At 41.8% G+C, this 27,864-nt stretch overlaps 1 protein-coding gene across 2 annotated transcripts in view; it reads left to right on the top strand.

Moving 5' to 3' along the window:
• Nucleotides 1–27,864, top strand: part of PAMR1 (peptidase domain containing associated with muscle regeneration 1) — a 101,060-nt gene that overhangs the window by 34,305 nt on the left and 38,891 nt on the right. For both annotated transcript variants that reach the window (XM_020963927.2, XM_020963928.2), the window contains exons 2-6: nucleotides 654–830; nucleotides 3,921–4,049; nucleotides 15,652–15,766; nucleotides 21,712–21,929; nucleotides 24,379–24,486. In XM_020963927.2, coding sequence (XP_020819586.1) covers nucleotides 654–830; nucleotides 3,921–4,049; nucleotides 15,652–15,766; nucleotides 21,712–21,929; nucleotides 24,379–24,486 — 747 coding nt within the window. The remainder of the gene's footprint in view (nucleotides 1–653; nucleotides 831–3,920; nucleotides 4,050–15,651; nucleotides 15,767–21,711; nucleotides 21,930–24,378; nucleotides 24,487–27,864) is intronic.

The raw sequence follows: 27,864 nt of genomic DNA, 5'->3' as shown, positions 1-27,864 counted from the left end.
GATCATATTCTTCTCCTGCACAACAAGCGTTATTGACCACCCATTGACTCAAAGATAAAATATAAACTCTTCTGTTGGGCACTTAAAACCTTTCCCAATCTGGGTCCCTTCTATACTTCCAGAGGGAGTTCATATTCCTCCCTTTCACATATTCTACTTTCCAGTCTAACTGTCCTATTTAGTGTTATTCCTTGTATTTGAAATTACATCTCCTGCTTTCATGCTTTTCCAGAATGTTCTCCCTCCTATAACCACACTCTCTTAGAATTCCTGCCTCCCCTTAAAGCTCAGTTCAGGTGCCATTTACTCAAACACAAAGACTTTCTTGACTTTTTTCAGTTGTTAATGCTTTTCCCTAAAAAAAAAATTGTATTTACTTGGTATATATTTTGTATTTGCTCATCTGGTATAAAATATTTATTTTATTTACTTTATTTATATAATATTTATATATTATATTATATAAATATATACTATTTATTTTATATTTATAGACTTAGAAATATTGCCATGTGTACAGTAGGTGCTTAACAAATGTTTGTTGAATCTCATTAAAGTGACCAGTCATTTTTCAGAGAAACAGTATCTTAGAGAGTATAATCACAGTGCCGACCTGGCTCTCCTCATTTGCTCACTTTTGATTTGGGTTTCAGAGTATACGGTGATCAACGAAGCCTGCCCTGGGGCTGAATGGAATATCATGTGTCGGGAGTGTTGTGAATATGACCAGATTGAGTGTGTGTGCCCAGGGAAGAAAGAAGTAGTTGGCTACACTATTCCTTGCTGCCGGAATGAGGAGAACGAGTGTGACTCCTGTCTGATTCACCCAGGTGAGTGGGTTATGCTAAGCAGTTCTTTCCTAGGTACGTAACTGGATCTTTCGTTGACACCCAGAAATTTGAATCATGGGGCCATAATCAAAAACGTGACTGCCCTCTGGTGGCGGCACACTGTAACCCCAAGTAAAGGACCTACAAAGACGACAGACTCGAGTCTAGGAAGAGATCTCACTCTCTTTTTCTTTTCTTTTCTTTTCTTTTTTTCTTTTTAGGCAATTGGGGGTAAGTGACTTGCCAGGGTCGCACAGCTAGTAAGGAGATCTCACTCTCATTTGACTGATATGGAGACTGAGGCTCAGAGACATAATTTCCTAGCAGCCTGTGCCACTATAGATATTATCCTAGATCTACAGCTAGAAAGAACCTGCGAGGCCGTCTAGTACAGATGGGGAAACTGAGGCTCAAGGCACTTAAAACACGTACCCAAGGTTAAATAGGTAGCAAATGGCAGAGATGTCAGTCTGGGGATTCTGACTCTGAATCCAGCAGTCCTTCTCCTCTTCCGCATTATGGCCTCTGGGCATTCCCAGTGTGTGGGTTTCCTCTTACCTAATACCCTGGCAGTTTGCCCTGGTCTGACGCAATCAAGGTGATGGGAGGAGGTAGGCTCTGAGGCAGGTGTTGGGAGGTGGAGGTGGGAATATATGGTGGTCTTCCAAGAGCCCACTACTACTGTGTTAGGACAAAGTATGTCTTCCTCTTGGAAGATGTCAACGTTTGTGTCCCCTCCCCAGTCAGCATCCTTGGGCAAAAGCCCATTTACTGCATGCTAGTTATGGCTCTTATGCCTGGTGTTGACAGAAATCCATTCCTTCCTTGACATTTCCACAGACATCTTAAAAAAAAATTCTTCCATATGGAAGTTTTAAAACTCCAACTCAACATCTGAACCTTGGGCTGACAGGAAACTGAAAAGCAGCATTCTCCTGGGGAGAACCCAGAGATTTCCAAATACATTTTTCAGACACCAGAGGCTCAAGAGAGCTCAGAAGAATCTGCCATCTTTGGAATTTCCCCCAATGCTAAGTACCAATTTGTGACAAGAGGCCAACACTGGCGACAGTTGCATAGACAGAACAGCTAGAGCATTGCCTCCCTGAGGGGAAGAGGCAAAGCTGGGAACATGAGGTTATCAATGCAGAGCTGGAAGTGAACCTAGAGGTCCAGCCTCTTCATTTTACAAAAAAAGGGAAACTGAGGCTCAGAGAAATGAAATGACCTGGCCTCGCAGATTTGGGTTTGAAAGGAACCTTGGAGATCATCCCATCTAATCTTCTTCTTTTACTGAAGAGAAGACAGGTCCACAGATGCCAATGGCTTACTCAAGATCACATAGTCAAGAATAGGGAGCTCCAAGATTTGAACTCAGATCCTCTGATTCCAAAATCTAGTAAGTCAAAACCCACCCCCATTGTATCCATTATTCACTTCCCCAGGGGAGAAAATGCATGTAGGGGCAACTATGCTCTTCTCTGGGGATGATGGGAAACTGGTCCTTAGCGTTTAGCACCCAGATCTTTCCAGGGACATATTTGGCCTGTGCAATAGGTATATAGATGAAGATGTAGATACAGATATAGGTATAAATATAGAAATAGATATGGATGATAGAAGTGATATCATTAGATATAGACTAGATATATATTTACATATAGATATAGATTATATGTAGATAAAGATGACTTAGTTATAGATTAGGTAGATATAGATGGTTTAGATATAGAAATAGGTTAGACAGATAAATGCTACAGATACTGATAATTTTATATATATGGCATTGGGTTGGTTTTGGAAATCTTTATGTGTGTATGTATATATATATATATATATATACATATGTCACATGTAAAGGTATGTATCTCTGTATATGTATATATGCATATATATAGCTATAGCTATGTCTATATCTAGTATACATATCTATAGATAGATATATAGATATGTGATATATATGCATATATACACATATTGCCAATACCATCCCATGCTGTACAATAGTTAATAGTGGAAAGAGTGCTGGATTTAAGGTCAGAGAATGTCAGTTCAAATCCTGACCTGGCTACTCATGTAAATTTAGGCATGTCCTTTAACCCCCTTGGGCCTCAGTTTTCTTTATCTGTAAAATGAGGGCATTGGATTCAATCATCCCTAAGGTCCCTCCTGGCTTGAAATCTTGTGATTCACATGCATCGTTTGTAAAAGGGAAGGAGAAAAGAAGACCTGTTTCATGCCATCTGCCTGTGCTCAGAGGGCCGTCAGCTTTAATGATAAGAATTCTGCTCTTTCTTCAAAACTCAACTCAGGTATTAATTCTTCTAAGAATTCTTCCTGGATGCCCCAGCTGACAGAGTCCTCTTCTTTCTCCAATTACATTTTATTGGACTTATCTGTGTACCAGCTGCATTTCTCCCAGTAGAATATAAACTCCTTGAGGGCAAGGACTGATTTAATTCGGGTTTTTTTTTTTGGTAGTGCCTTACCCTTCATAGTAAGCCCTTAGTCAACACTTGCTGAGTTAATTAGACTCATAGGAATAGCTCCTGATGACTCCAAGATTTTTCTTGTGCTTGGCATTTGAGCTGAAGGAATACTTACATCAATGAAATCATAGATCCATTTGAATATCTGATAGTGGCTGATATCTTGGAAGAACCCTAAAGCTTAAGATTTTCTCTTTACCCAGCTCCCCAGAAGCCATTCACTACCTTCCTTCATGATCCCTTTCTCTGTGACTCTTTCTCTCTTCCCTCCCTAATTCCTCCCTCTTCCTCTCCTTCTCTCTCTCTCTCTCTCTCTCTCTCTCTCTCTCTCTCTCTTCTCTCTCTCTCTCTCTCTCCCCTCCCTCCTTCTTCCCTCCACTTCCCTCTTCTCTTCCTCCCTCTTTTCTCTCTCTGTCTCTCTTCCCTCCTTCCTCCTTCTCCCCCTCTCTCTCCTTCTCCTCCCCTTCTCTCTCTGTCTTCCCTCCTTCCTCCCTCTCCACTCCCTTTTGTCCTCCTCCCCACCCCATCTTTGTGTCTGTCTCTCTCAAATCAAGGCACATGTGACCTCTTCCCTAACGAGTCTTTCTTGAATGTGTTCCAGGCTGTACCATCTTTGAGAACTGTAAGAGCTGCCGTAATGGCTCCTGGGGAGGCTCTCTGGACGACTTCTACGTGAAGGGATTCTATTGCGCTGAATGTCGAGGAGGCTGGTACGGAGGAGACTGCATGAGTAAGTAGTCCCTGTGATAGCTAGAGCTCTCTTTCCCCCTGTTTTTTTTCTTTCTTTCAACAAGACTGACCTTGGTTCCTTGTGCCTGGGGCACTGAGGTCAAAGTTCAGAGAAGTAGGGAGTGCAAATATTATTCCCATTTTATAGCTGAGGAAACTGAGGCCAAGCGAGGCGAAATGATAGGGTTAGACCCAGAAGTCACTTGGAAGTCCTATAGTTCAATCTTGCATGTGACAGAATGAGGAAACCAAGGTGCCTTGAAGGGAAATGAGGTCATAAAATATAAATTAAAATATTCAGTAGTGCTGCAATGAGCCTTAGGAGCCATTGAGTACAACCTCTTTCCTTTTTTCAGGTGAGGAAACTGAGGCCAAGAAATGTTGAGCCCCATTCTGAGCACATCCCTGGCTCCAAATCCATAGCTTTTCCCATTGTGCCACATGGCCTCACAGGTTTCCAGGATCACACAGGAAGGAAAGTGTCACAACTGGCGTTTGAAACAAGTCTTTCTGACTCTGAGATCAGTGATCTTTCTACTACAGCAACGATTGGAAAGGAAAGCTACAGGGAAGCTTGGGAGGCTCTCTGGGTCTGCTGATTTACATTTTAATAGATGAGGTACCAATAGAAACCTGTCTAAACTCTTTTGAAAGTAGCTTAGCTTGAGAGAGAGAGAGAGAGAGAGAGAGAGAGAGAGAGAGAGAGAGAGAGAGAGAGAGAGAGAGAGAGAGACACACACACACACAGACAGACAGAGACACAGAGACACAGAGAGAGACAAAGAGAGAGAAGAGACAGAGACAGAGAGAGAAAGGAGAGGGAGAGGAGTTCAACAAAATTAACCAAAAGTCACCCCACACACACCTCAGCAAACCAAAGTACCTCTTCTCATTTCTTCTCTGAGGCTACACTTGGTCTTTACAACCACGCAGCATTCAGTGTCGGTCTTTTTCGGAGGTTCTTTCCATTTACATTGTTATGGCCGCTGTGTCTATTGTTTCCCGGTTCTGCTTACTATACTTTGTGACAAAATGGCTCATTTCAGAAGAAGCCACAAACTCGAGTCTTATTGACTGGGGCACACTGCATCAGTTTGATCATTTACCCACTAGATGGTGCCCTGAACTGTTGGACAACTGAGGATGAAGATTAAATGCTGTTGTTAGTCACACTATTGACATTTTTTTTTCTGGAAAATAGAAATCAAAATGGGAAAGAGATAATGTCAAATAGTTCTGTTCCTTCCTCGGAATCTCTTTTCAGTCTCCTTGCGAAATGATCACAGAGATCTCAAGTCTACCCCAACTAACAGGAAACTTCGTCCCTCCCTCCCTCCCTCCCTTCCTCCTTCCCTCCCTCTCTTCCTTCCTTCCTCCCTCCCTCCCTCCCTCCCTTCCTTCCTTCCTTCCTTCCTTCCCTCCTTCCTCTTTCTTTCCTTCCTTCCCTCCTTCCTTCCTTCCTTCCTCCCTCCCTTTCTTCCTCTCTCTCTCTCCATCCCTTCTTTCCTTCCTTCCCTTTCTTTCTTTCTTCTTCCCTTCTTCCTTTGCAAAGTTTCCCTGTCTCATTCAGGCTGGAAGCACAGTGACCACCTTAATCCCCACTACTGATGAGCATGGATGATTTAACCTACTCCATTTCTAACCTAGTTCAATTGACAAGACCTTAGGCAGCCTGATAGCCCAGCTCCTGGGCATTCCCCATCTTGGTGCTGAACTTAGTGCAGACTCTCAATACAATGAACCGGCTATAACTCAGAACTCCCAAACTCAAGCAATCCACCAGCCTCAGTCCTCCTTGGTAGCAGGATTATAGGTATGTGCCACCCTACCCACCCAAAAAACGTTTCAATTGATTATCTTCCTCTTTATTATGAGATTTCCTATATGGCTACCCTGAGAAAACCTTATAAGTTGGCAGAGGAGGTGGTGACTTACTTGTTCCATTCTCTCTCTCTCTCTCTCTCTCTCTCTCTCTCTCTCTCTCTCTCTCTCTCTCTCTCTCTCTCTCTCTCTCTCTCTCTCTTTCTCTCTCTCTCATCTCTTTCATTGACATCTTAATATTGTAGCACCAAGAGAACTAGATTTTGAGCCAATAGACCTAAATTCATAATCTGGTTCTTCTTACTCTCCTTGTGACCTTGGGCAAATTGCAACCTTTCTGGGCACTGGTTTCAACATCTCTAAATGAGGGGAATGGATTAGATTATTTCTGAAGTCCCTCGAAACTCATGAAACTAAAATTCACAAAACATTTGCTAATTCCTGAAATTCCACCATTATTAGAGCCTCATTCCTTGGACTATAAAATTTTCCCCAATTAAAAAGCAAATATTCCCAGGAGTTGCAGATGAGTTTATCAAACCCCTTATAGCTTGTTGGCTAAGGAGGTTTGGATGAGGATGGTGGAGGAGCATGGTGATGTAGTCAGTGGGGAGAGAGGGGCTGGGAAGAAGCAGGGCAGCTCCCCAGGAGAAAGAGAAAGGAGGTCAGAAGGCACAAAACACCAATAACCATTTTGCCCAAATCCGTCCCTATTGCTACCAATGGTGGCCATGTTTCTGGGATTATAATAACCAGACTAGTCTCCATTTGCTCATGTTGACCTCTCTACCACCAAAGCAGATCGCCTTATGGTGGCTTTAGTTGAGTAAAGTTTGTTAGTGATACTGGATTACAGCTGCTGTGGTGAGTATTGTATATTCTTAGAGAAAGATGATGACTCCTTTTGAAGTTTAGGTCACCTTATGTAGCCCAAGAAAACAACATGAGTCAAGTGACAGAATATTTCAGTGCCATGTGAAATCCCAGAAAATTCAAGAGAGGGACAGGAGCTGAATTCTAAAGTCAAGTCCGCAACTTCCCCTTAAAAATACTTGACCTAGAAAAATAAAGAAAGAGATATTTCTGACCTAATGGAACTACACTTATTTAACTTGGACCTGATACTGAATTTTTTCTCCTCCCTAAGGAGAAGTAGACTGAGTGAGAGAGCAGAGAGTGATACAAGACACCACACCTCTAACTTCATTTTGAGCTATCTCTGATCCTCAAGGTCCTTCAGGGACCCTCAAGGCTCAGGAATCGGCCAACAAATGATTTGGGTTTTACGAGGAGATATCTGCCCATTGGTCCAAAAGATGACTAAGGATCTGGAAGAGGAGGCCATGACCAATGTCTAAAAATATTTGTGGTGTCTGAACATGAAGCAGAGAGAGGGTTGATAGAGCCAACTCTAGGAGTCAGAACCAAGAATGATAGGAATGAGCTGAACAAAAGAAAATGAGAGAGAAGAGAGAGAGAGAGAGAGAGAGAGAGAGAGAGAGAGAGAAAGAGAGAGAGAGAGAGAGAGAGAGAGAGAGAGAGAGAGAGCGCAACCTTGGGTAATGGAACTGAAGGATGTTGACCTATGGATTGGTGTCCCTCCCTCAGAGAGGCTGCGGAAATCCCACTGGCTGAGTCATTGAAAAAGGACTCATCTTGGCGACATGAAGGCCTCAAGTCTCATCCATCTGGGCTGCTGGGGGCTTTCCTGGTGAGCCTGAGGAAAAGAATGAGGCTTGAAATGGGTTCTTAAACTTTGGTGTCCTTCACAGATGACAAGGAGAACAAGACAGGATTATGTACATATCTATGTGTGTGTGTGCATATGTATATGTTTGTGCATGTGTGTGCATATGTCTGCATAGTACTGTGTGACCATGTATGTCTGCATATGCATTTGGATGTGCATGAGTCTATATCTGCATATGTGAGCGTTTGTTCTCATGTGACTTGTTTATATGTGCATTTGTGTGTGCAGTGCTTCCACGTGCATTTGTGAGTGCACAGGTATGAGTGAGTGTTAATGCATATGTAAGAGTATGTGCCTTGCATGTATATATGTGTATATTGTGTGCATGCACACATAGCACGTACATATGTATTCACATGTGTTCCTGTGTGAGTATGTGTATGCATATGCATATGTTTGTTTGCATGGATTTTTTTCCTTTACTATTTTTAAGTCCATGCTCTCCTCACATTTAGATATAGCTACAGATAGATACATAGATAGGTAGATGATAGATAGGAACAAAATTAGCATTTATTGAGTACCTACAATGTGTCAGGCACTGTGCTAAGTGCTTTTCAAATATTTTGTTTGATTCTCACAACAACCCTGAAAGGCAGGTGCTATTAGTATCCTCATTTTTACAGAAGGAAACTGAAGTAAGCAGAGGTTGAATGACTTGCTTAGGGTCATACAATTAAGAAGTGTTTGAGGCTGGATTTGAACTTTGACTCAGAGCTCTATCAATAGATAGATAGATGAATAAATAGTAGATAGATATTCCTAGAGGGAACGAGATTATGAACTTAAAAGATCATATATGTGAATTTGTATATATATATATATTATATATATATATATATAGGCATACATGCATATATTTATATGTGTCTGTATATACATAATCATACAAGTATATATGTATGAGTATTGTGTGTTACATGTATATATGTATACATAATATATATATATATATACATATATATATATATACACACACATTGTTTCTATTTGTATCTCTAGTACTTGGTACATAGTAAGAGCCTAATAAATGCTATTTCATTTATTCATGTATTCACATATATACTTACACACATAAACACGTATATGTAGGAAAAAAATCTCCCAAATAGCAATTAGCATTGTTTGTATATGTGCTAAAGTCCTTTGATAGCTGAGAAATATTATTAAAGAATTCTTACAGCCTACTAGATTTAGAAAGTGTCCATCAATTTGGGGAGATTCCACTGCACATTGCACTGGGGCAGGGACAGTCTTTAAGCTGTTTCTTCCTGAGTCCAGCCCTCCTCCCACTTTCCTGCTTCCACTGAGGACTCAGTTCTCCCAGTCCCCTAGGCTCACCACCTCCTTGACTATTCCCTCGGCCATCCTAGCCTATTAGTTGTCCATTCATATTGATTGTGCCTCTATATTTCTCACATCTGTCCTCTTCTTGCCACTCTCACAATCTCTGTTGTGAGTAAATGAAAAAGAATTTGTTAGGCTTTTATTATGTTCTGAGCATTGACATTCTAGAGAGACAGTCTGCTCTTGAAGAGCTCACCTACTAGTTGAGGGCAGCAGCACCTAAAAGAAAATTCAGCAGCTGAACAAAATTCTGGAAATCCTAAGGGTGCAGCAGTGGGGGGGATGGTCCTTAGGTTATCAGAATAGTGAAGGTGACAGTACTGGGGGACAAGGCAGACAGTAAGGTCTGGTGGTACCCCATCTCATCAGAGAGAGCAGAGCTGTTAATCCTTATTTAATTCAAACCCTACGAGCAGTCAAACATCCAAGTCAAGGGAAAAGGTAAAGGGTTAGGAAGTTCCTCCTGCCCCACCGCCCCAGATGGGTCCTAGGCAGCCTGAGCAGAGGAGGTCAGGAAGACCAGGGGCATGGTAACCAATTTCTTCCTGGACTTAGAGCCTCCTGACTGATGTCTCTGCTTCTAGTCTCTCCCTCCTTTAGTCTATCTATCACATGACTTCCAAATCAGTATTCCAAAAAACATGCATTTGATCATATCACTTCCCTGGTCCCCAATTTTCAGTGAACATTCCAGGATAAAATACAAAATCCTCAATTGGCATGGGAAACCCTTAGCATAGAGCCTGGCACATAGTAGGCACTTAATAAATGCTGATTGGTTGATGTTTCCTCCTTACCTTTTCAGTCCTCTTTCACATTACTCCTCCTATTTTGTTTCCCTTTCTAGTTTAATGAGCCAGGTAGCCGTTTGGGACAAGCAACAATCCATCTCCTACCTCCAAACCTTTGTCCAGGTGGTCACCTATCTCTCGAAGGGATGCCCTCCTCCTCTTCCCCTTGTGGAATCCCTGACTTCCTCCTTGGGAAGCTTACACACTATTCCCTCTGCTTATTCCCGTTCACTCCCTCTTGACCTTACTATGTGTTACCTCTCATTGTCTTTGCATTTAGTCCTCTGAGTGCATTTACCTGCAGCATGACACAGAACTGGATTTGAAGGTAGAGGACCTCATTTTAAGACTCGTCTCTATCATTTACTTACAGCCTGTGTGACTTTGGTCAGGGCAACCTCTCAGGACCTGCCTCCTCCTTTGCAAAATGAAGGGGGGCAGGATGGAGTGATGCCTAAGGTCACTTTGAACTCTAAATCTAGTCTCCTTTGTCACATGTTTTGTGTACTAGATAAAGTCCTGGATTTAGATGGAAGATTTGAATTCAAATACTGCCTCACGTATCTGTTAGCTGTGTGACCCTGAGCAAATCCCATAATCTCTCTAGGACTTAATTTCTTCCTCTATAAAATAGGAATAATAATAGCACCTATCCCATAGACTGGCTGTAAAGACTGAATGAGATAATATATACAAAATACTTTGCAAACTTCGGAGTGACATTTAAATATTAGCTATTGTTGCTGTTATTAATATTAAAAGACAGCTAGGTGATACAGAGAACAGAGCACTGGACCTGAAATCAGTAAGCCCTGAATTTAAATCGGACCTCAGATATTTACTAACTGCGTGATCCTTAACTTCAGTTTCCTCATCCATAATTTGGGAATAATCATAGTACCTACTTCACGGAGTTGTTTTGGACATAAATATTTTATTTATAAAATAACATTTATGTATTATGTACATTTCTACATTATTTTGTTTATGAAATAAGATATTATTTGTGACTCTTTGCAAACCTTCAAGCACTATATAATGCTAGGTATCATTATTATTGTCAATATTATTATTATTTTCTTAGGAAAATATTAGTTCCTTGAAAGCAAGGACTATTTTATGTGTTTCTTTGTATCACCAGTATCTAGCATAGTACCTGGTCTACAGTAGATACTTAACGAATGTTAGAGCAAAATTAAATTGAAGGAATGACTTGCTTTAGGCCACAAAGTCAGGTAGACTTCAAGCTGCTGAAATGATCTGAGCTTGAGCTCCAGATGATATCTCATTGCCCACACTAGTTCTGGGCTGAATTGACTGCTTATGACAATCCATGAGTACAATGATGAATGCTATTAAAAACAAAACAAAAAGAAAGAGACTGTAGTCAGCCTGTTGGGTTGATTTACTCAAAATGGTTAAATTCAGCAAAGCAGAAAAAAATAATCATTTAAATTAAAAAATGATTAAACTGGTTGTGGATCTAGATACCCTTGCAGGAAAATGGTGGAGTAGTATCTCTGCAAATGTCCCATATTCAGTTTGCATCTCCCAGCAGTGAGTGTTAAGTCAAGCGCATGGCCTCTGTGATAAGACATTTTAGCTTTTATCTGGATAGAGAAGACATATCACTACTTAGCAGACTGTGCTGGACTGGACCTGGCCACTTGTGGGATGGATGAAACTTGTAGCTGGTTCCTGATCTTCCTACTGCTTCCTCGGGCTTGACTGCTATAGTCAGGGACCCTGGACACCTCCGTTGTCATTGTCTCCTTTCCTGTGGTAGCATTGCTCTAGACAAATCCAGTTTTCCCAGACATGGTTGTCATGGTCCACTCTCCACTATCCTCTTAGGACAAACTGCTTAGTTTTTGTCTTTGCGTATATGTGTGTGTATAGGAACCAAGTGCAGAACACAGCAGATGCTAAATAAATGCTTGATGAATAAATCCTTGGGTTAGTTTCTCCTTGACATAGAATGTCCACAAGACTTCCTGGGTTGTAGAACTCCAAATTTGTTCCTCTATGTCTTACTAGAAGGAACTCCAGGATCAGGAAAAAAACCCCAAGGATTGAGGCTGACTTTTTCTATCTTCTTTAAATTCCACTCAGTCTAATGGACTTTCTTTTCTAAAAATTCCTGGGGGTTGTGGTTTTTTCCCCTTTTCTTTTTGAGAAGAAAGATGTAAAAATACTCTGCAGAATTGTGTTGTGTCTCTCTGTCTCCCTTTTTTTCCTACCCAAAGAAAGAGAGAGTCAAAATCTTGCTGATTGCTGTGGATGTAAACTTGTGTTTGGAACCTTTCCAGCCCTATAGTTGTCTTGGAAATGGGATGAGATGAGCGCTTTTTAATTTGTATAGGGGAGGGAAGATGTTGGGCTACCCCTCTTCCTTGGGAATGGAGGATGTAAGAGCAAGTGTAAGGATGTAAAATGTAAGAGCAAGGGGAGTGTTTCCTTCTCACTCCAGAAAGCCTCCCCACTTTCTGAAGCAAGTGATCGTTAGTAAATCTGAACATGTCCTCCAAGGCACTTATCCAAGAGTTCCCTTCAGACTCAGGACCACCTGCTTGGTTGGCTACTGGTACTTCCTTGGCAAGGACACACAGGCTGTTTTCACTGTTCAGCTCTCAACAGAAAGGTGGTTAGTATGCCCCCCGCCTCCACGTTCAGGGCTCCCCGAACTCCTGACCTTTCCCTTCCCTTGAAGAGGGAAGGAGGGTACAAATGGAACTAAAGGAGCTATCCAAAATAAAAATAAAAGGGAGACTCTCTCTGAGTGAATCCACCCCCTCACACACACACACACACACACACACACACACACACACACACACACACACACCTCGTGGTCTACACCATCCAACACCCTCCTGCATCGAGCCCATTTCCAAGAAGTAGCTTCTTTGTCTAGGATTGCTTGGAAGCTGCCACCAATCCCGGGGCCAGGTTTTCCCTCCCCTTCAGTGTGGGAAGGAGGATTGTGGTAGGCTCCAGAATCAGGGCTGCATCTTAATGGCATGGGCAGGGGCAGTGGTATTATAGGAGGAAGAATGCCAGATTTAGAGTCAGAGAGCTTAGGTTTGACTGTCTCCCCACTTCATCCCATGCTTCTACTCATCCCAATTCCCAAGCTTGGAGTCATTTTCAACTCCACACTGTCCTTCAGCTCCCATGTCCAATCAGCTAGCACATCTTGGAGATTCTACACCCACAGCATCTCTCATCTGTTCCCTTTTCTATATTTCCATGGACCCTGCCCTAACACAGAATTTAGTTGGAAGAGATGTCAGTGGCCAACAAGTTCAACACATACTTAAAAAGAATGCCCTATAATCACATACTTAACAAGTAACTGTCCAGGCTCTCCTTAAACACAGCCAGCAAGAGGGAACTCACCCACCTATTCAATTCTTGGACCTGATGTCAAACCTTGCCTCTTTGCCTCACTCCCTCTTGCCTAGACTTCTGCAATAGTCCATTCCTAGATTTTGGGGATCAGAGGTCTTTCTGGGTGATGTAGCTTTGTATCTTAGAGGACCAAAGTGGGAAATATCCACAACTCCTAGAAAAAAATCAATTTAAATCAGAGAGGGGGCATCAAAGGTAATTTAGCCCAATCCCCCCATTTTACAGATGAGGAACCTGAGACCCAGAGAGGCTAAATGAGATTCCAAAGGTTATATAAGGAGGCAAGTAGAAGCATCAGGTTTTGCCCTGTGGTCCTCTGACTCCAAGTCTGGCTCTTTTTCCCCACATCCTCTTTTCTAGTAGGTTTGCAGGGAGAGCTGGAGTTTGTGGACTTGGGCTCTGGTGGAGCTGCCAGCTTCTAAGGGGGCCAAATGTGTCTGAGAAGCATTTTTCTTGTTTTTTCCCTTGTGTGGTGTCTCATTTCACAAGCACTACAACAGACAGGGGAGGAATGATGAATGTGACTTGTCCAGGGAGAGGAATGAAAATGAGTTTTGTTTTTAATGAGGTTCACTCAAGCCTGTCCTTTGGGGTGAGAAATCTTAATTCTTTTGTGTGTGTGTCGGAAGAAGAGAGAGGTGGTACTGACTGGTTCATAAAACCCTAAATGAAACTCACTGCCCTGATTTCATTCTTCTCTGTACCTCAGTCTCCTCTTCTGCAGAACAAGGGATCATGAGAGCAGAGATAACAATGGTACCTTCCTCACAGCATTATTTCAAGGATCAAATGAGGAGACATATAGAAAGTGTTTTGCCAACCTTAAGACAATGTAAAAATGTTAGCTATCTTGAGCTGAAAGGGACCTTAGGAGCTATGGAGTCTAACCCCATTATTTTATGGTTGAGGCACAAAGAGTTTGCCAGTCAGTCAATCAATAAGCATTTATTTAATGCCATTATATGCCAGGTGCTGTGCTAAGCTACAAAAAGACACAATGGACAATCCCTACCCTCAAGTTGCTTACAATCTAATGGGGGAAACAACAGGTAAATAAGTATATACAAAGCAACTACGTACAGGATAAGTAGGAAATAATTAACAGAGAGAAGGCTCTAGAGTTAAGAAGACTTGGGAAAGGCTTCTTGCAGAAGATGGAATTTTTCGCTGGGACATGAAGGAAGACAGGAGAGCCAGTAGGCAGAGATGAAGAGGGAGAGCATTCCAGGCATGCGGGACAGCCTGAAAGAATGCCCAAAGATGAGAGATGGAGTGTCTTGGTCATGGAACAGCCAGGAGGCCAGTGTCACTGGATTAAAGAGTACATGGTAGGGAGTAAGGTCTAAGAAGACTGGAAAGGGGGGAGGGGGTTATGAAGGACTTTGAATGCTAAGCAAAGGATTTTGCATTTGCTCCTGGAGGCAATAGGAAGTCACTGGAGTTTATTGAGTAGGGGGGTAACATGTTTGGACCTGTGCTTTAGGACAATCACTTGAAATGGAAGATGCATTGGAGTGTGGAGAGACTTAAGGCAGGCAGATCCCCCAGTAATATTCCAGGTGTGAGAGGATGAGAGCCAGCACTAGAGTGGAGACAGTGTCAGAGGGGAGAAGGGAGACCATATCTCCAAGATCCTTCCCAGCTTCAAATCCCATGGCGCCTCCATTATCCTGTATGACTATGAAAAAGTCATTTATCTTCATTTTGCGTATGGGTGGTTGTGGGTTGTCTATGATGGGAGGTCAACTAGTGAAGCCAGATTACTGCTCACTGAGGATGATATAGATAGTATTGTTGTGCTGGTATGGATGGACCCTCTGAGACCCTTTCCAACAGGGAGGAAGGAAATTAAGCACTTACAACATGCCAAATACTTTACAGATATTATCTCATTTGAGAGTCACAACATCCCTGGGACATAGTACTATTATTATCCTCATTTTACAGGTGAGGAAACTGAGGCAAACATAGGATAAGTGACTTGCCCAAGGTCACATAGCTAGTAAGTGTCTGGGGTAGGATTTGAACTCAAGACCAGCCCTCTACTGCATCACCTAGCTGCCTCTACGCAAAGCGTGGTAGTAGTGGGAAAGGCCTTGGATTTGAGGTCCAGATCTGCCACTTAGTAGCTGGATGACCTTGGTCAAATGACTTAATCACCATAGGTTTTAATTAGTTCCTCTGTAAAATGAGAGGGCTGAATTAAATAATCTTTAAGATTCTAGCTTTAAATCCTAGGATCCCATTTACTGGCTCTATCTATGACTTTGGACAAGTCATTCATCCCCAATTTGCAGATGGGGAAATAGGCTCAGGGAGGTTCATAATATTTGCACTGCTTACCTCTCAGTGATATTGCAAGGAAAGAGCTTTTTGATATGAATTGTGATGACCCTCCTTCTCTTCCTCATTCTACTCTGCTCTCCTACAAGTGACTTGTCTATGACTCATCACCTTATGTAATTTCTACTTTCTCTTTCCAGGGTGTGGCCAAGTCCTTCAGGCCCCCAAAGGACAGATTCTACTAGAAAGTTATCCCCTGAATGCTCACTGTGAGTGGACCATCCACGCCAAGCCTGGATTCATCATCCAGCTAAGGTAGGAAGTCAGGGGCAAATTTCTGAAGCCCAATGATGCAGAGAAGCAAGTGATGGCCAAGGAGAAGGAAACAGTGCACCTTGAGCCTAGTGGCCCCAGGGAATGGACTGTTCCCACCAGGATCTTAACAACGACTGAGGTAGTATGTATTGAAACCTCCTCTCATTCCTGGTGGTTTTGTGGTTTAAATTCGCCTTGGCATTGGTTCTCTGACTTCAATAGGCACAGCCTCTCATGATAAAACAGACATTTTGGGGATATTTTCTCACTTCTTACCCCCACCCCCACCCCCACCTGAGAACATGCAAGCATTCTAACCTCCAACAGATGGAGACCAACTTCCCGTCTGTGAACACGCAATTCATAATAATACAGAGGAAAGTTTTATTAAAAAGAGAAGGAAACAAAGTGGAGATGAAGGAAGGAGCCACTATTACTGATGATTGCAATACTGACAATAACCATAGCTGACATTTAAAATTTGCAAAGCAGTTTACCCACACTATCTAGCTTGATTTTCATAATAGGCGAAGTAAGTGCTCTTCTCATACCCTTTTTACAGAAGAGGATATTGAGGCTTGGAAAGAGGGCATTGCTTGCTTAGGATAATGTAGCTAGTAGATATATGAGGCAGTGTTTAAACCCAGGTCTTCCTGACTCTGGGTCCAATACTCTGTCTACTAGTAACAACAGTAATAATAATAATAATAATAATAACAGCTAGCATTTATATAGCACTTTAAGGTTTGAAAGTGCTTTACCAAAATTATTTAATTTTATCCTTGGGAGATAGGTGCTATTATTATTCTTATTTTATAGAACAGAAAACTGAGTCAGGTAAAGGTTCAATGACTTGTCCAGGGTTACATAGCTAGTAAGTGTCTGAGGTCGGATTTGAACTCAAACCTTCCTGACTCTAGGTCCAGTGCTGTATCCACCTTTCCACCTACTTGCCTCTATGTCATGCTCTCCAATGTCACAATTCTGTGTACAAGGGCTCACCTAGAAGAGGCTGTTCTTTATGAGCCCTGTCTCAGCCTCATGCTCCTTGTCACTCAATAAGGGAAGATGAATGTGGATTGGTGGGGTAGGAAAGTTCGTCTCTGTTTTCATTTCTCTCTGTTATTCCTTCTCTTTGTCTCTGGCACTATCTCTCTGTCTCTCTTTGTCTTTCTGTCTCTTTCTCTGTCTCTCTCTGTCTGTCTCTGTCTCTGTCTCTCCATCTCTGTCTGTCTCTGTCTCTGTCTCTCTGTTTTTCTCTGTCTCTATCTCCTTGCCACTCCTCATGGTTTGGTAACATAGCCAACAAGTGTCCAGTTTCTTAGGCTAGGATGATAAGTTTCTATAGAGTCATTCACTTTCCCTATGCCTCTTCTCCTTTGTAAGATATGGGCAAAATTCTCTCTCCTGGATTCTCTCCAGGAAGGGTGATGGTCTGTGCCTTGGAATAAGCAGACAGCTAATAGGCAAAGCAGATCCTGTTAGTGTAGTGCAGTTAAAAGGGGAAACTGCATTTTGAGTCAGAAGATTTGGGTTCAAATCCTTTCTTAGCTATTTACTAGCTGTGTGATCTTAGGCAAATCACTTACTTCTCTGGGCCTCTGTTACTTCATTTGTAAAATAAGGGGGAGTCAACTTCCTCCTTCTGAATGGCCTCCTGAAATCTCTTCCACCTTTAAATCTTGGATCTCAGATCCTACCTCACTCAATCATCATCCTGGAACGCCTTGGCTTTTTACACCATTGTACTGAGCTGGTCGGGAAGTGGCAGTTTAGGTCAGGGAACGGGTAGTGGTGGGGGTAGCTGGTTTAGACTGCAGAAGGCTGGGCTGCCCCACTGTGCCTAACATGACAGAGGCTGAATCTGCCAGGTGATAATAAGGGCAGATGTTAAAAACTGCACATCAACTTATCACCAACTTGAGAGACCATGGCAAAAGGAGAGAGCAGGGCCCTGTGTCACAGCTTCTCCAGTGCTTGAGAAGCCCAGGTCTTCTAATTCCAAATCCTATACTCCTTCCATTGTAAGATACTGTGCAGTCTAATCATATAGATGTATGGCACCAACATATAGAACATAATCAGATGAATCTAAGTCAATAAGCATTTATTAAGTGCTGACTCTACGCACTAAGCTAAGCCCTCGTATGGATAGGTAGATATTATTTTCATTATCTCTGGCTCAAGGACTGAAAGTGTGGAGACCTTGGCTCCTGTTGGCTAAAGAACAGGTGCAGAAGCAGCATAATTCTCTGTCTCCTTGTAGAGATCTAGAATATCCATGCTTGCAAAACATAGGTAGCAAATGCTTTGTGTGTGTGCGCATGCATGTGCATGTGCGTGTGTGTGTGTGTGTGTATAGGTGTGTAGCTGAGAGAGCACCTTTCCATCTTCATTAATGACTGTAATATTGCCAGCCCTTGCCAAAAGCGAATCAATCTTCCCCTGGCTGTACCTCCTTTGGGAACCCAGCATAGCAGGCTGGGTTGATACATGCATCTTGGAGTTTCTAGGTTATTTATCTTCTTCCTAGAGTCTTCACTTCCATTTTTTTGTTGTTCTGTAATAGATGATGTCTCGTCTCCCAGGATGCTAGCACATCTCAGGGAGGATAGGGGGATACCTGGAATGGCCCAGCCTCCGTTCTTTTCATTCCTCGTGGCTTCTCCATATACCTCTTAAGCCTCATTTTGGTTTGGTAGAAATGTATCTCCAAATGCCATGAGCAGCAGATGGGGGCATTCTCATTGTGCAGAAAGGCAGCTGTCTCAGGATTTCCATTTCATTTCATTTCATTTCATTTCATTTCATTTCATTTCATTTCATTTCATTTCATTTCATTTCATTCGTATCATTTCATCAGAGAGGACCTTAGGTGCTGGCTGTTTAGCCAAAGTTTAGGTTTTTTGGTGGGTTTGTGTTTTCTTTTTTAAGCAATGGCTCCCCCTCCCTCTCTCGCCCAAGTACTGTGTGGCTTACTTCCTGCCCCTCTTTGGTTATGTAGCTAGCCACAGCGCAACTATTGCTTCGAATCCTCTGACATCTCTGGTGATCTAAATGTTTGTCTTTCTATGGAAAACACAATTGACGTTCTCAACTGTAGCTTGCCTAGTTTGATACAGTCAAAGAAAGCAAAAAGATGCTATGTATGATAACTAGTAGGGGTTAGTGGTCTGGTTGAGATGAGAAGGCATGGGAAATACAGGCAGCTTTGAATCATGGAAAGAAAACTGGCTTTGAAGATAGGAATTCTGGGTTCAAGTCCTTTGATATTTAGTAGCTGTGTGTGAGAATGAGTGTCACTAAATTGGGAATGAAATTAGTGTAAGTGAAATACTTCTTCCCTTTTTCACGGAATTATGGTGAGGAAAGCACTTTGTATACCATAAGTGATGGGAGCTTCTAGGTTGGGTGATGTGGGTGATGAGAGCTGATCTTTATATAACACTTTATGTGCTTTCTCTCGTTTTATCCTCACAAAAATCACGCGAGGTAAGTACCACAGGCATCATTATTTCTTTTTCACAAACAAAGAAGCTGAGGCTTAGGTTCTTCTCCATGGTGACTTACCCATGGTCACACAACAAGCAAGTATTAGTTCAGGATTCAAACTCAGGTCTTTCTGATGTCAAGTCTAAGTCTAACTCTCAACTCTCTATAGCATTCACTTCTTTAAGATGCCTGTACTGTAAGGTCAATGTAGAAAGATTGAAAGAGCCCCAGTTCTAGAGTTAGGAATTGAACCCAGATTTTCTGATTCTCATACTAATTTGCTATGTATAATTCTGAGCTAGTCACTGAACCTCTATGAGTCTCAGTTTCCTCATTTCTCATAAACCTTTAAATGTTAAAAACAATAATAATAATAATGATAATCACCATTATTATTATTGGCCCAGAACTGTGATTCATTGGCATAGGGCACTCCCAGTGAGGAATTCTCTCAACCAGCAATAAAAGCTAATATTCACATAGCTCTTTGAGGTTTGCTGAGCACTCTACACATTAATGTCTTATTGTCTATTGGAGGATAGTGGAAACCATAGAGAAAATTCTCTCTACGTATATGAGAGGTAAAAGAATGTCAAGAGGTCTAGTGTTATAGACTGGACACTACCACTAGATAACTGTGTGCTAATCCTTTACCTTCTCTTCAGCTGAGATTCCTCCTTTGTGAACATGAGGGGATTAAATGAGCTCTAGGGTTACATTGAGTTCTGGACACTTCCATGCTTTTTTATCCCCCGTGACAGACATGTTTACAGACAGAACTGACACTGTCTTCCAGGTGGAAGCTCCCATCCACTAGGTTCCCCAAGAATGCTCAGAAGCCTTGAGTGGTGAGCATTAAAAGTTTCTGTCTTGAAGTCTGGCAACCTCCCAGGTATGAAGGCTTCTGTCTCCTGTCAGGTCAGCCCCTTTACTCTCTCTCCCCCACCCCCAGGTGGCTGCTTCTTCTTTAGGTAGCTGTGTGATGTATCTTCTTTCTGGATGTTTCCATTCCCATTAGCCAGGCTCCTGGTGGTATGCATAGAAGCAGGGGTTTCACTGATAGTTCCCAATGTCTCTTCCCACTCTGTGAGTCTTGGATTCTCTCAAAAGGCATGGAAAAAGGCCTGGATTTTGAGTCAGAGAATGTAGGTCTGAGCTCAGGCTCTTCTAGTCAGCACTATTGTGTTCATGTCCCCTCTCTCTTCCTCAATTTCCTCACTTATGAGATGAAAGAATTGGGGAGGCAGTATAGTGCAGTAAGAATGCTAGATTTGGAGTCAGAGAACTCAGGTTCAAATCCTGGCTCTGACACTTAGTACTTATGTGATCTTGGGTAAGTTATCTTTAAACTTTTGACTTTCAGCTTCTCTAACTTCAAAATGAAGGGGTTGACCTAGATCAGAGGTTTGACACACTTGTCCATCACCTGGACCAGATTAAAATGTAATTGGGAAATATTTAATAAAATAAACACAAATATAATGATGTTCATTTGTTTCGGTCATGTCTGACTCTTTATGACCCCATTTGGGGTTTTCTTGGCAATGATACCAGAGTGGTTTGTCATTTCCTTCTCCATCTCATTTTACAGATAAGGAAACTGAGGCAAGCAGGATTAAATGGCTTGCTCTGGGTCATACAGCTAGTAAGTGTCTGAGACCATATTTAAAGTTAGGAAGGGTCTTCCTGACTTCATGCTTGGCACTCTACCCACTGCGCCACTTAGCTGCCCTGACATATACAATAGAACATCATATATAATATATATAACATATAATAATAATATATTACATGTCTACATCTGTTATATAAAGATTATATGCACAATATATAACTATATCTATGGTAGATAGATAGATAGATAGACAGACAGATAATGTTAATATATGATTTTCTGAGTTGATTTTGCCACCTGTAGGGAGCCTCAGGTACAGTTTACTGGCTCTGTTTCTCTTTGAGATTGAGATCACTGGTCTAGATAACCCTTAAGGTCACTTAATACCTCTACTGCCTTTGAATTGAACACACTCCCCCCTCACTTCCATCTCTTAGAATTTCCTTTAAGATTCAGCTCAAATGCCACAGTTATGGAGGCTTTTCTGAGCTCCCTGACTGCTAGTACTTTACTACTCATTAAGAAAAAAATCACCTTGTATTTATTTTGCCTTCATTATGTATGTACTTATATACATATATATCATCTCCTCAAGAAAATGTAAGATTCTTGAGAGTAGTGACTATTTGCTTTTGGTTTTGAATCCCAGGGTCTAGGGCAATGTCTGGCCCATTATAGGCACTGAATAAGTACCTGTCAGAGGATAAATCTATGCTCCTGTGATTATTTAATCTTGAAGACCCCTTCCAACTCTCAATCTTATGAGCCTGTAGATCCCCTGGTCCTGTTCAATGTTGCCTCCAATGTCATCTTCTCCCCTTCCTGTCTCTGTTTCCAGGTTTGTTATGTTAAGCCTGGAATTTGACTACATGTGCCAATATGACTATGTTGAGGTCCGGGATGGGGACAGCAGTGACAGCAGGATAATCAAACGCTTCTGTGGGAATGAGCGGCCAGCCCCCATTCAAAGCACCGGGCCCTCCCTCCACATCCTCTTCCAGTCAGACGGCTCTAAGAACTTTGATGGGTTCCATGCCATCTTTGAAGAGATCACAGGTAAAGAGAATTAAAATGAGTGTGGCATTTTAGAGTTGTGCCCCACATGAATCTCTCCTTGAATACCTTCCTTCCCTCTTCTCAACCTCATTAAAACTTCTCATGCTGTGTTGTCAACAGCAACCTAAGTAGGTACTGAAAATGATTGCTTAGATCATCAGTGAGAGAGAAAAGCTCCCCAAGAACCAATGTTGATTGATCCCATCATTAGCATTGGCTTCAAATAAGTCCCACGTAGGATCTGACACTCTTGGGTCACTTTGTCGGTGTTTCACAGACAGTGTGTTCAGTAAGAGGGAGAAGGGGTGGCCGAATCTTCTCCTTCTTTTCCTCTGTTCCCCTTTCACCATTCCTCAACATCTAGATCAGTCAAAGGAGCTGGGGATGTTTAACCTTGAGCAGAGTCAGTCAGTCAACCAGCATTTATTAGACACTTGCTATATGTCAAGCACTGTGCTAAGTACCAGAGAGATAAAGAAAGGCAAACATGCAACCTCTGCCCTTGAGGAACCCCACAGTCTAATGGGGATGACAATGTACAAGAAGTTGTACATGTAAGATAAAAGCATTGTGATTGGAAAGTAATCTCAAATGGAAGACACTAACATGGGGAGTGGGAGAGGTATGGATTCAGAAACGCTTCCTGTAGAAGGTGGGACTGGAGCAGTCTTGAGGAAAGCCAGGAGGCAGGGATGAGTGGGGACAACATTCTAGATATATTTAGGGGTTACATGGGAGTTGAAAGGGACTTCGGTTGTCCATCTATTCCATGAGCACCCAAACAAAGATCCCCTCTAGAGCATACTTGGCCAGTGGTCATCCATGTTTTGGCTGAAGATTTCCCATGAGACAGGATCAACTACTTCCAGAGGCAGCCGCTTCACTCTTCGCACAGCTCTAATCATTAGGAATTTCTTCTTTACATCAAATTCAACATTACTTCACCAACTGCCTCCCATTGCTCCTGGTCCAGCCTGCCTGGGCCAAGATGATTATGCCTAATTCTTCTACCATGTGATGGCCCTCAATGTCTTCTTTTCTCCAGGTTTGTCATTGAGAGCCCTCCATAACCTTGCCCCTTCCTACCTTTCCACTCTTGCCTGCCCCTATATGTTGTGTGGTCCAGTGACATTGACCTCCTTGCTGTTACACATTACACTTCATCTTCTGATTCTGGTCATTTTCACTAGCTGTCTTCTATGCCTAAAATTCTCTCTCTCTTCATCTCTGCCTCCTAGCTTTCCTGTCTTCCTTTAAGTGACAGCTAAAATTCCACCTTCTTTGAGAATCTTTTGTTAATCCCCTGAACTTTAACCTCTCCTCGGTTGATTATCTTCTTTCTTTCTTTCTTTCTTTCTTTCTTTCTTTCTTTCTTTCTTTCTTTCTTTCTTTCTTTCTTTCTTTCTTTCTTTTATTTCTTTCTTCCTTCCTTCCTTCCTTCCTCCCTTCCTTCCTTCCTTCCTTCCTTCCTCTTCTTCTTTCTTTCTTTCTTTCTTTCTTTCTTTCTTTCTTTCTTTCTTTCTTTCTTTCTTTCTTTCTTTCTTTCTTTCTTTCTTTCTTTCTTCCCTCCCATCCATCCATCCATCTATCTGTATACATAGCTGTTTACATGTCTCTCCCATTAGACTCTGAGCACCTTGAGAACAGGAACAATCTTTTCCCTTTCTTTGTAATCTCAGCACTTTGCAGAGTGCCTGACACATTGTAGGTGTTATAATATATGTTTATTTACTGAAGATCTTAATATAATCCCTCCCAGCTGTGACGTTTAAAAAGTTTGAGAGACATAATTTCTGGGTAATTTAATCATTTTATTAATAATGCCAGCATGTTTATTATTAAAAGGGTGGTCATTTGGCCATCTTTCTCTTAGACCAAAGATCCTTCATGCTGATGGGCTCACAGACTATATACTCTTGGAAGAAAAGGTGTTCTGAGGGTGGCAATCAACTCTGATTGGTTAACAGTTAATGTGAGAATGAATATTATAAAGAGGGGGCTGGGCTATATTCCAATGAGGGTCTCTGAGTATGTGATTTGGATCACCCGAATGTTGGTCAAAGATTTCCACATCACCTGTCTGACAAAAGGAAGAACTCACATTTTCTCAGACCTGTCTGAGCAAATACAATGAGCAGGAATGCAACCATAAGTCCAAACTTAGAATTTCTTTTACTGTCTGATTAGATCTTGGCTTGGGTTAGTCTTTGCCTAAGATTTTCCACATTGGTTAGTTTCTGGATGAGGAAGTAGAAAATGGGAAAAACCTTGATCTTAATAGAATAATTAGTTATTAATACAAGAGAGGAATAATCATTTCTCTCATATCCTGTGCTTCTAAGGCATTTTTCAAGACTGTACTAGACAGTTACAAAACTGGAACCCAGACTCAAGGCATAAGTACCTTGCCAAGGTATAAACACTGGCTCACCCTATTTTTATCTTACAGCCTGCTCTTCGTCTCCATGTTTCCACGATGGCACATGCCTCCTTGACAAAAGTGGATCCTATCAGTGTGCCTGCCTGGCAGGCTACACTGGGAAACACTGTGAAAGTCGTGAGTATGGCTCCAGAATCAGATTGCCTAATACCTCACCTTTGAGCAAGGGTGTCACGTGGGTGGCAAAGGGTGACAAAAGGGCACTGGGTAATCCCAGATCCTGGTCTCAAGGAGAGCTTATAGTAGAGGGGAAAAGTAGGTGGTGCAGTGGTTAGAGCACTAGGCTTGGAATCAGGAAGACTCATCTTCATGAGTTCAAATCTGGTCTTAGACACTTACAAGCTGTGTGACTCCGGGCAAATCATTTAACCTTGTTTGCCTCAATTCCTCTTCTGTAAAGTAAGCTAGAAAAGGCAATACCACGAAAACCCCAAAATGGGATCATGAAGAGTTGGATACAACTGAAATGACAACAACAACACAGGGGAAAGAGCACTGACTTTGTAGTCATAGGACCTGGGTTCAAATCCCAACCCTAATACTTTCTGCCTGTGTGAACTTTGGCAAATCACAGCCTTTGCCTGTTCATTCCATTTTCTCATGTATAAAATCATGGATTTGATCTGGATGACTTCTGAGATTCCTTTCACCTCTAGTGACATGGCAACCCAAAGATACTAGACTATAAACTTGTTATTATTCTGAATTCAACTTGTAGCTAGTGAATATGGGCCAGGACAGGACCAGAGTGAATCAAATTAAAAGATTAACTGGCATTAACTAAATATGGTTTACCATATTGTGTCTAATACAGGAGGCAGCAAAACCAAACCTTTGTCCTACCTTCAATGAACTTCCACTCTGTCTGGGGGACAGAGTGCATTTAGGCATATTCCATATGGTAACAGAACACTTAGAGAATAATGTGGCAGAAGAGTCAACAGTAGGTAGAGCCAGGGGATGTTAGCTTGAAATAGGGGCAGGTGATATTGGACCAAGCCCCAGGCAGAGCTCACCAATATCCTTCCATTTCAATCTTACAGCCCTCTCTGTGCACCTGCTGCCTGACTCATAGCCTGGCTTGTCTATTGAAGCAAGAGAGTTCTCTGGCTGACCCTGAGTTTCTGAGAATGGATGCAGTTTCATGGTTAGCTCCTGTGTGCAAAAGTCAAAAAGCTAAGACAAAAGGGTGAAATTCCACCCTCACAAATGCCCCTCACTCCCAAACTGCCTGCTGTTTCTAATTCTCCCTTCAGAAAACTGGAAAATTCTTCTGTTCTAGCAAAACATTGGGCTGCAGGGCATGGCAGATTCTCACTACCCTCTTCTATATCTACAGACATTTTCTCAACTGCATTTTCCCTTTATTCCTCTGAAGGGGAAGCTGTGTAATACAATATAGAACTGCAAAGCTCATATTGCTGGCATTAGTATAGCGACACCTTAGAAATGTTAGTGGAAGAGGCAGCTGGCTTAGTAGATGGAGACGTGGCCTCACAGCCAAGAAGTTAAGCCTGCCTCCGATATATACTGGTTATGTGACCTTGGGCAACTTAACCTCTTGGTGGCCCCAGGTAACCTCCTTATACTGTAACTTGCAGAACAGGTTTAGGTCTGCATTAGCAAAAGAATACCTGACTGGGATCTCCCTACATCAATAAAATGACAGGTTCAGTCCAAAATATTTTGCATCAGTCACATTTTAGGAGGGACATTGATAATCTGGAAATTATCTAAGGCAGGATATTTTTTAATATTTTTATTTTCTATTCCAAATTCTCTCCCTTCCTCAATCCCTTTTCCAATCCAATGAGAAAGCAAGAATTGCAATACCCATTATATGTATGAAGTCATGGCAAGGGTTCTCAATATTTTTTTGTGTGTGTAATGGACATCCTTTTCAATGTGCTGATGCCTAGTGATTCCTCAGAACGGAGCTTTTAAATACATAAAATAAAATACATATGATTTCAAAGGAATCCAATTATATTGAAATAATTATTAAAAAAATTCAAAAACAAGTTCATGGACCCCAGGTTAAGTAAAACTCCCTGATCTAGAGGAATATGATGAGGATTGTGAAGAGCCTTAAGATACTGCAATATGAGAATTGGGTTAAAGGCACTGGGGATGTTTGTCACAGAGAAGGGAAGATTTAGGGGAGATAGGATAGCTGTCTTCACATATTTGAAAGAGTATCACATGAAAAAGGGCTTAGATTTGATTTTCTTGGGCCTAGAGGGTAGGAGCAAATGGGCAAATGTTTCAGAGAGGCAAGTTTAGCCTTGATATAAGGAAAAACTTCCATACTATTAGAACTGTCATAAAAAAAGTAGCACCTGTTGCTTTTGGAGGTAGTGAACTCCTCAGCACTGGAAGTTTCCAAGCAAAGGTTGAATGACCACTGTATGGGAAACTTGTTTGAGTCTTGAGATGGTCCCTTCCAACTTAAAAGATCTGGAGGTTCTGATTCAGCAGGTACCAGGGATAGAGCCTAGAAGAGAATTACTTACAACTAGTTAGCTTTGGACCACCCTCAGAGACCATTTATTAGGATCCTCAGGAAACCCATACTAGGTCCCCAGCCTGATAATGTTCCATACTTTTTAGCAACGGTTATTGCCTTTCTAGACATCTGCTCAGTGTAAAATCAAGTGGTTCTAAAGGACTTCTTAGATTCCTTCCCCTTCTCATTCTTTAAACCCATGAAAAAATTTCAATAACGTCCATTTGGTCCAGCCACTGGTGTTACTGATGACTGCTAAAAGTTCAGTGCTCTTAGCTTTGACTTGGATGATGAAGAGGAAAGGAAGGTAGAGAGGAATCCATTTACCTTGGATGCTTAAATAACCATCTTGTGCATTTATAAGGCTTTGGGGCAGAAGCAAACATGTGGCACATATCTATGCAGTACAGAAAAGCAAAATATTTATTTTCATTTTGTTCCGAAACTTCATACATAAAATGTTTCTAAAAGCCTCATGGAGACAGATCATGAACTTCATCTGTAAAATCTGCCTTGATTTTCTTTCACACCGCCAGGATTTAAAAGAGAACTAGGGGAATAGAATGATCACCACAGGCATTTAATGCTTCACATACATATATTATCGCTTTGAAAAGTGGTATGAAAAGCAGAGTACTGCTGTACTCTATGGAGTCAGCTATCTAAGTTCGAATACTTCCTCAGACACTTACAATGAGTATGACCCTGAAGATGAGAATAACATCTACCTGTCATGGTGATTATGAGGGTGTGATGAGATAACAAATGTCAAGTGTTTTGCAAACCTTTAAGTTACATATAAATGCTAGAAGTGAAGATATTTTCCCAGTCACCAGTAAATAGTCGAGCCGAGATTTACATCTTAGTCTTATGCCCTAAATTCAGTGCTTTCCCTATGATATCATTAGGCTGTGAGGTTCTCCAGGGCACAGATTGTCCCCCATCCTCTCTTTGCACCTACAGTGCTTAGTGTAGCTGCTTAAGGAATG

Source organism: Phascolarctos cinereus, unplaced genomic scaffold (genome assembly GCF_003287225.1).
Source record: "Phascolarctos cinereus isolate Bilbo 61053 unplaced genomic scaffold, phaCin_HiC Scaffold_9;HRSCAF=440, whole genome shotgun sequence".
In the NCBI taxonomy this organism is placed as follows: Eukaryota; Metazoa; Chordata; class Mammalia; order Diprotodontia; family Phascolarctidae; genus Phascolarctos; species Phascolarctos cinereus.
The sequence above is the reverse complement of the archived record's forward strand: the minus strand, read 5'-3'. Positions and strand labels throughout refer to the sequence as shown.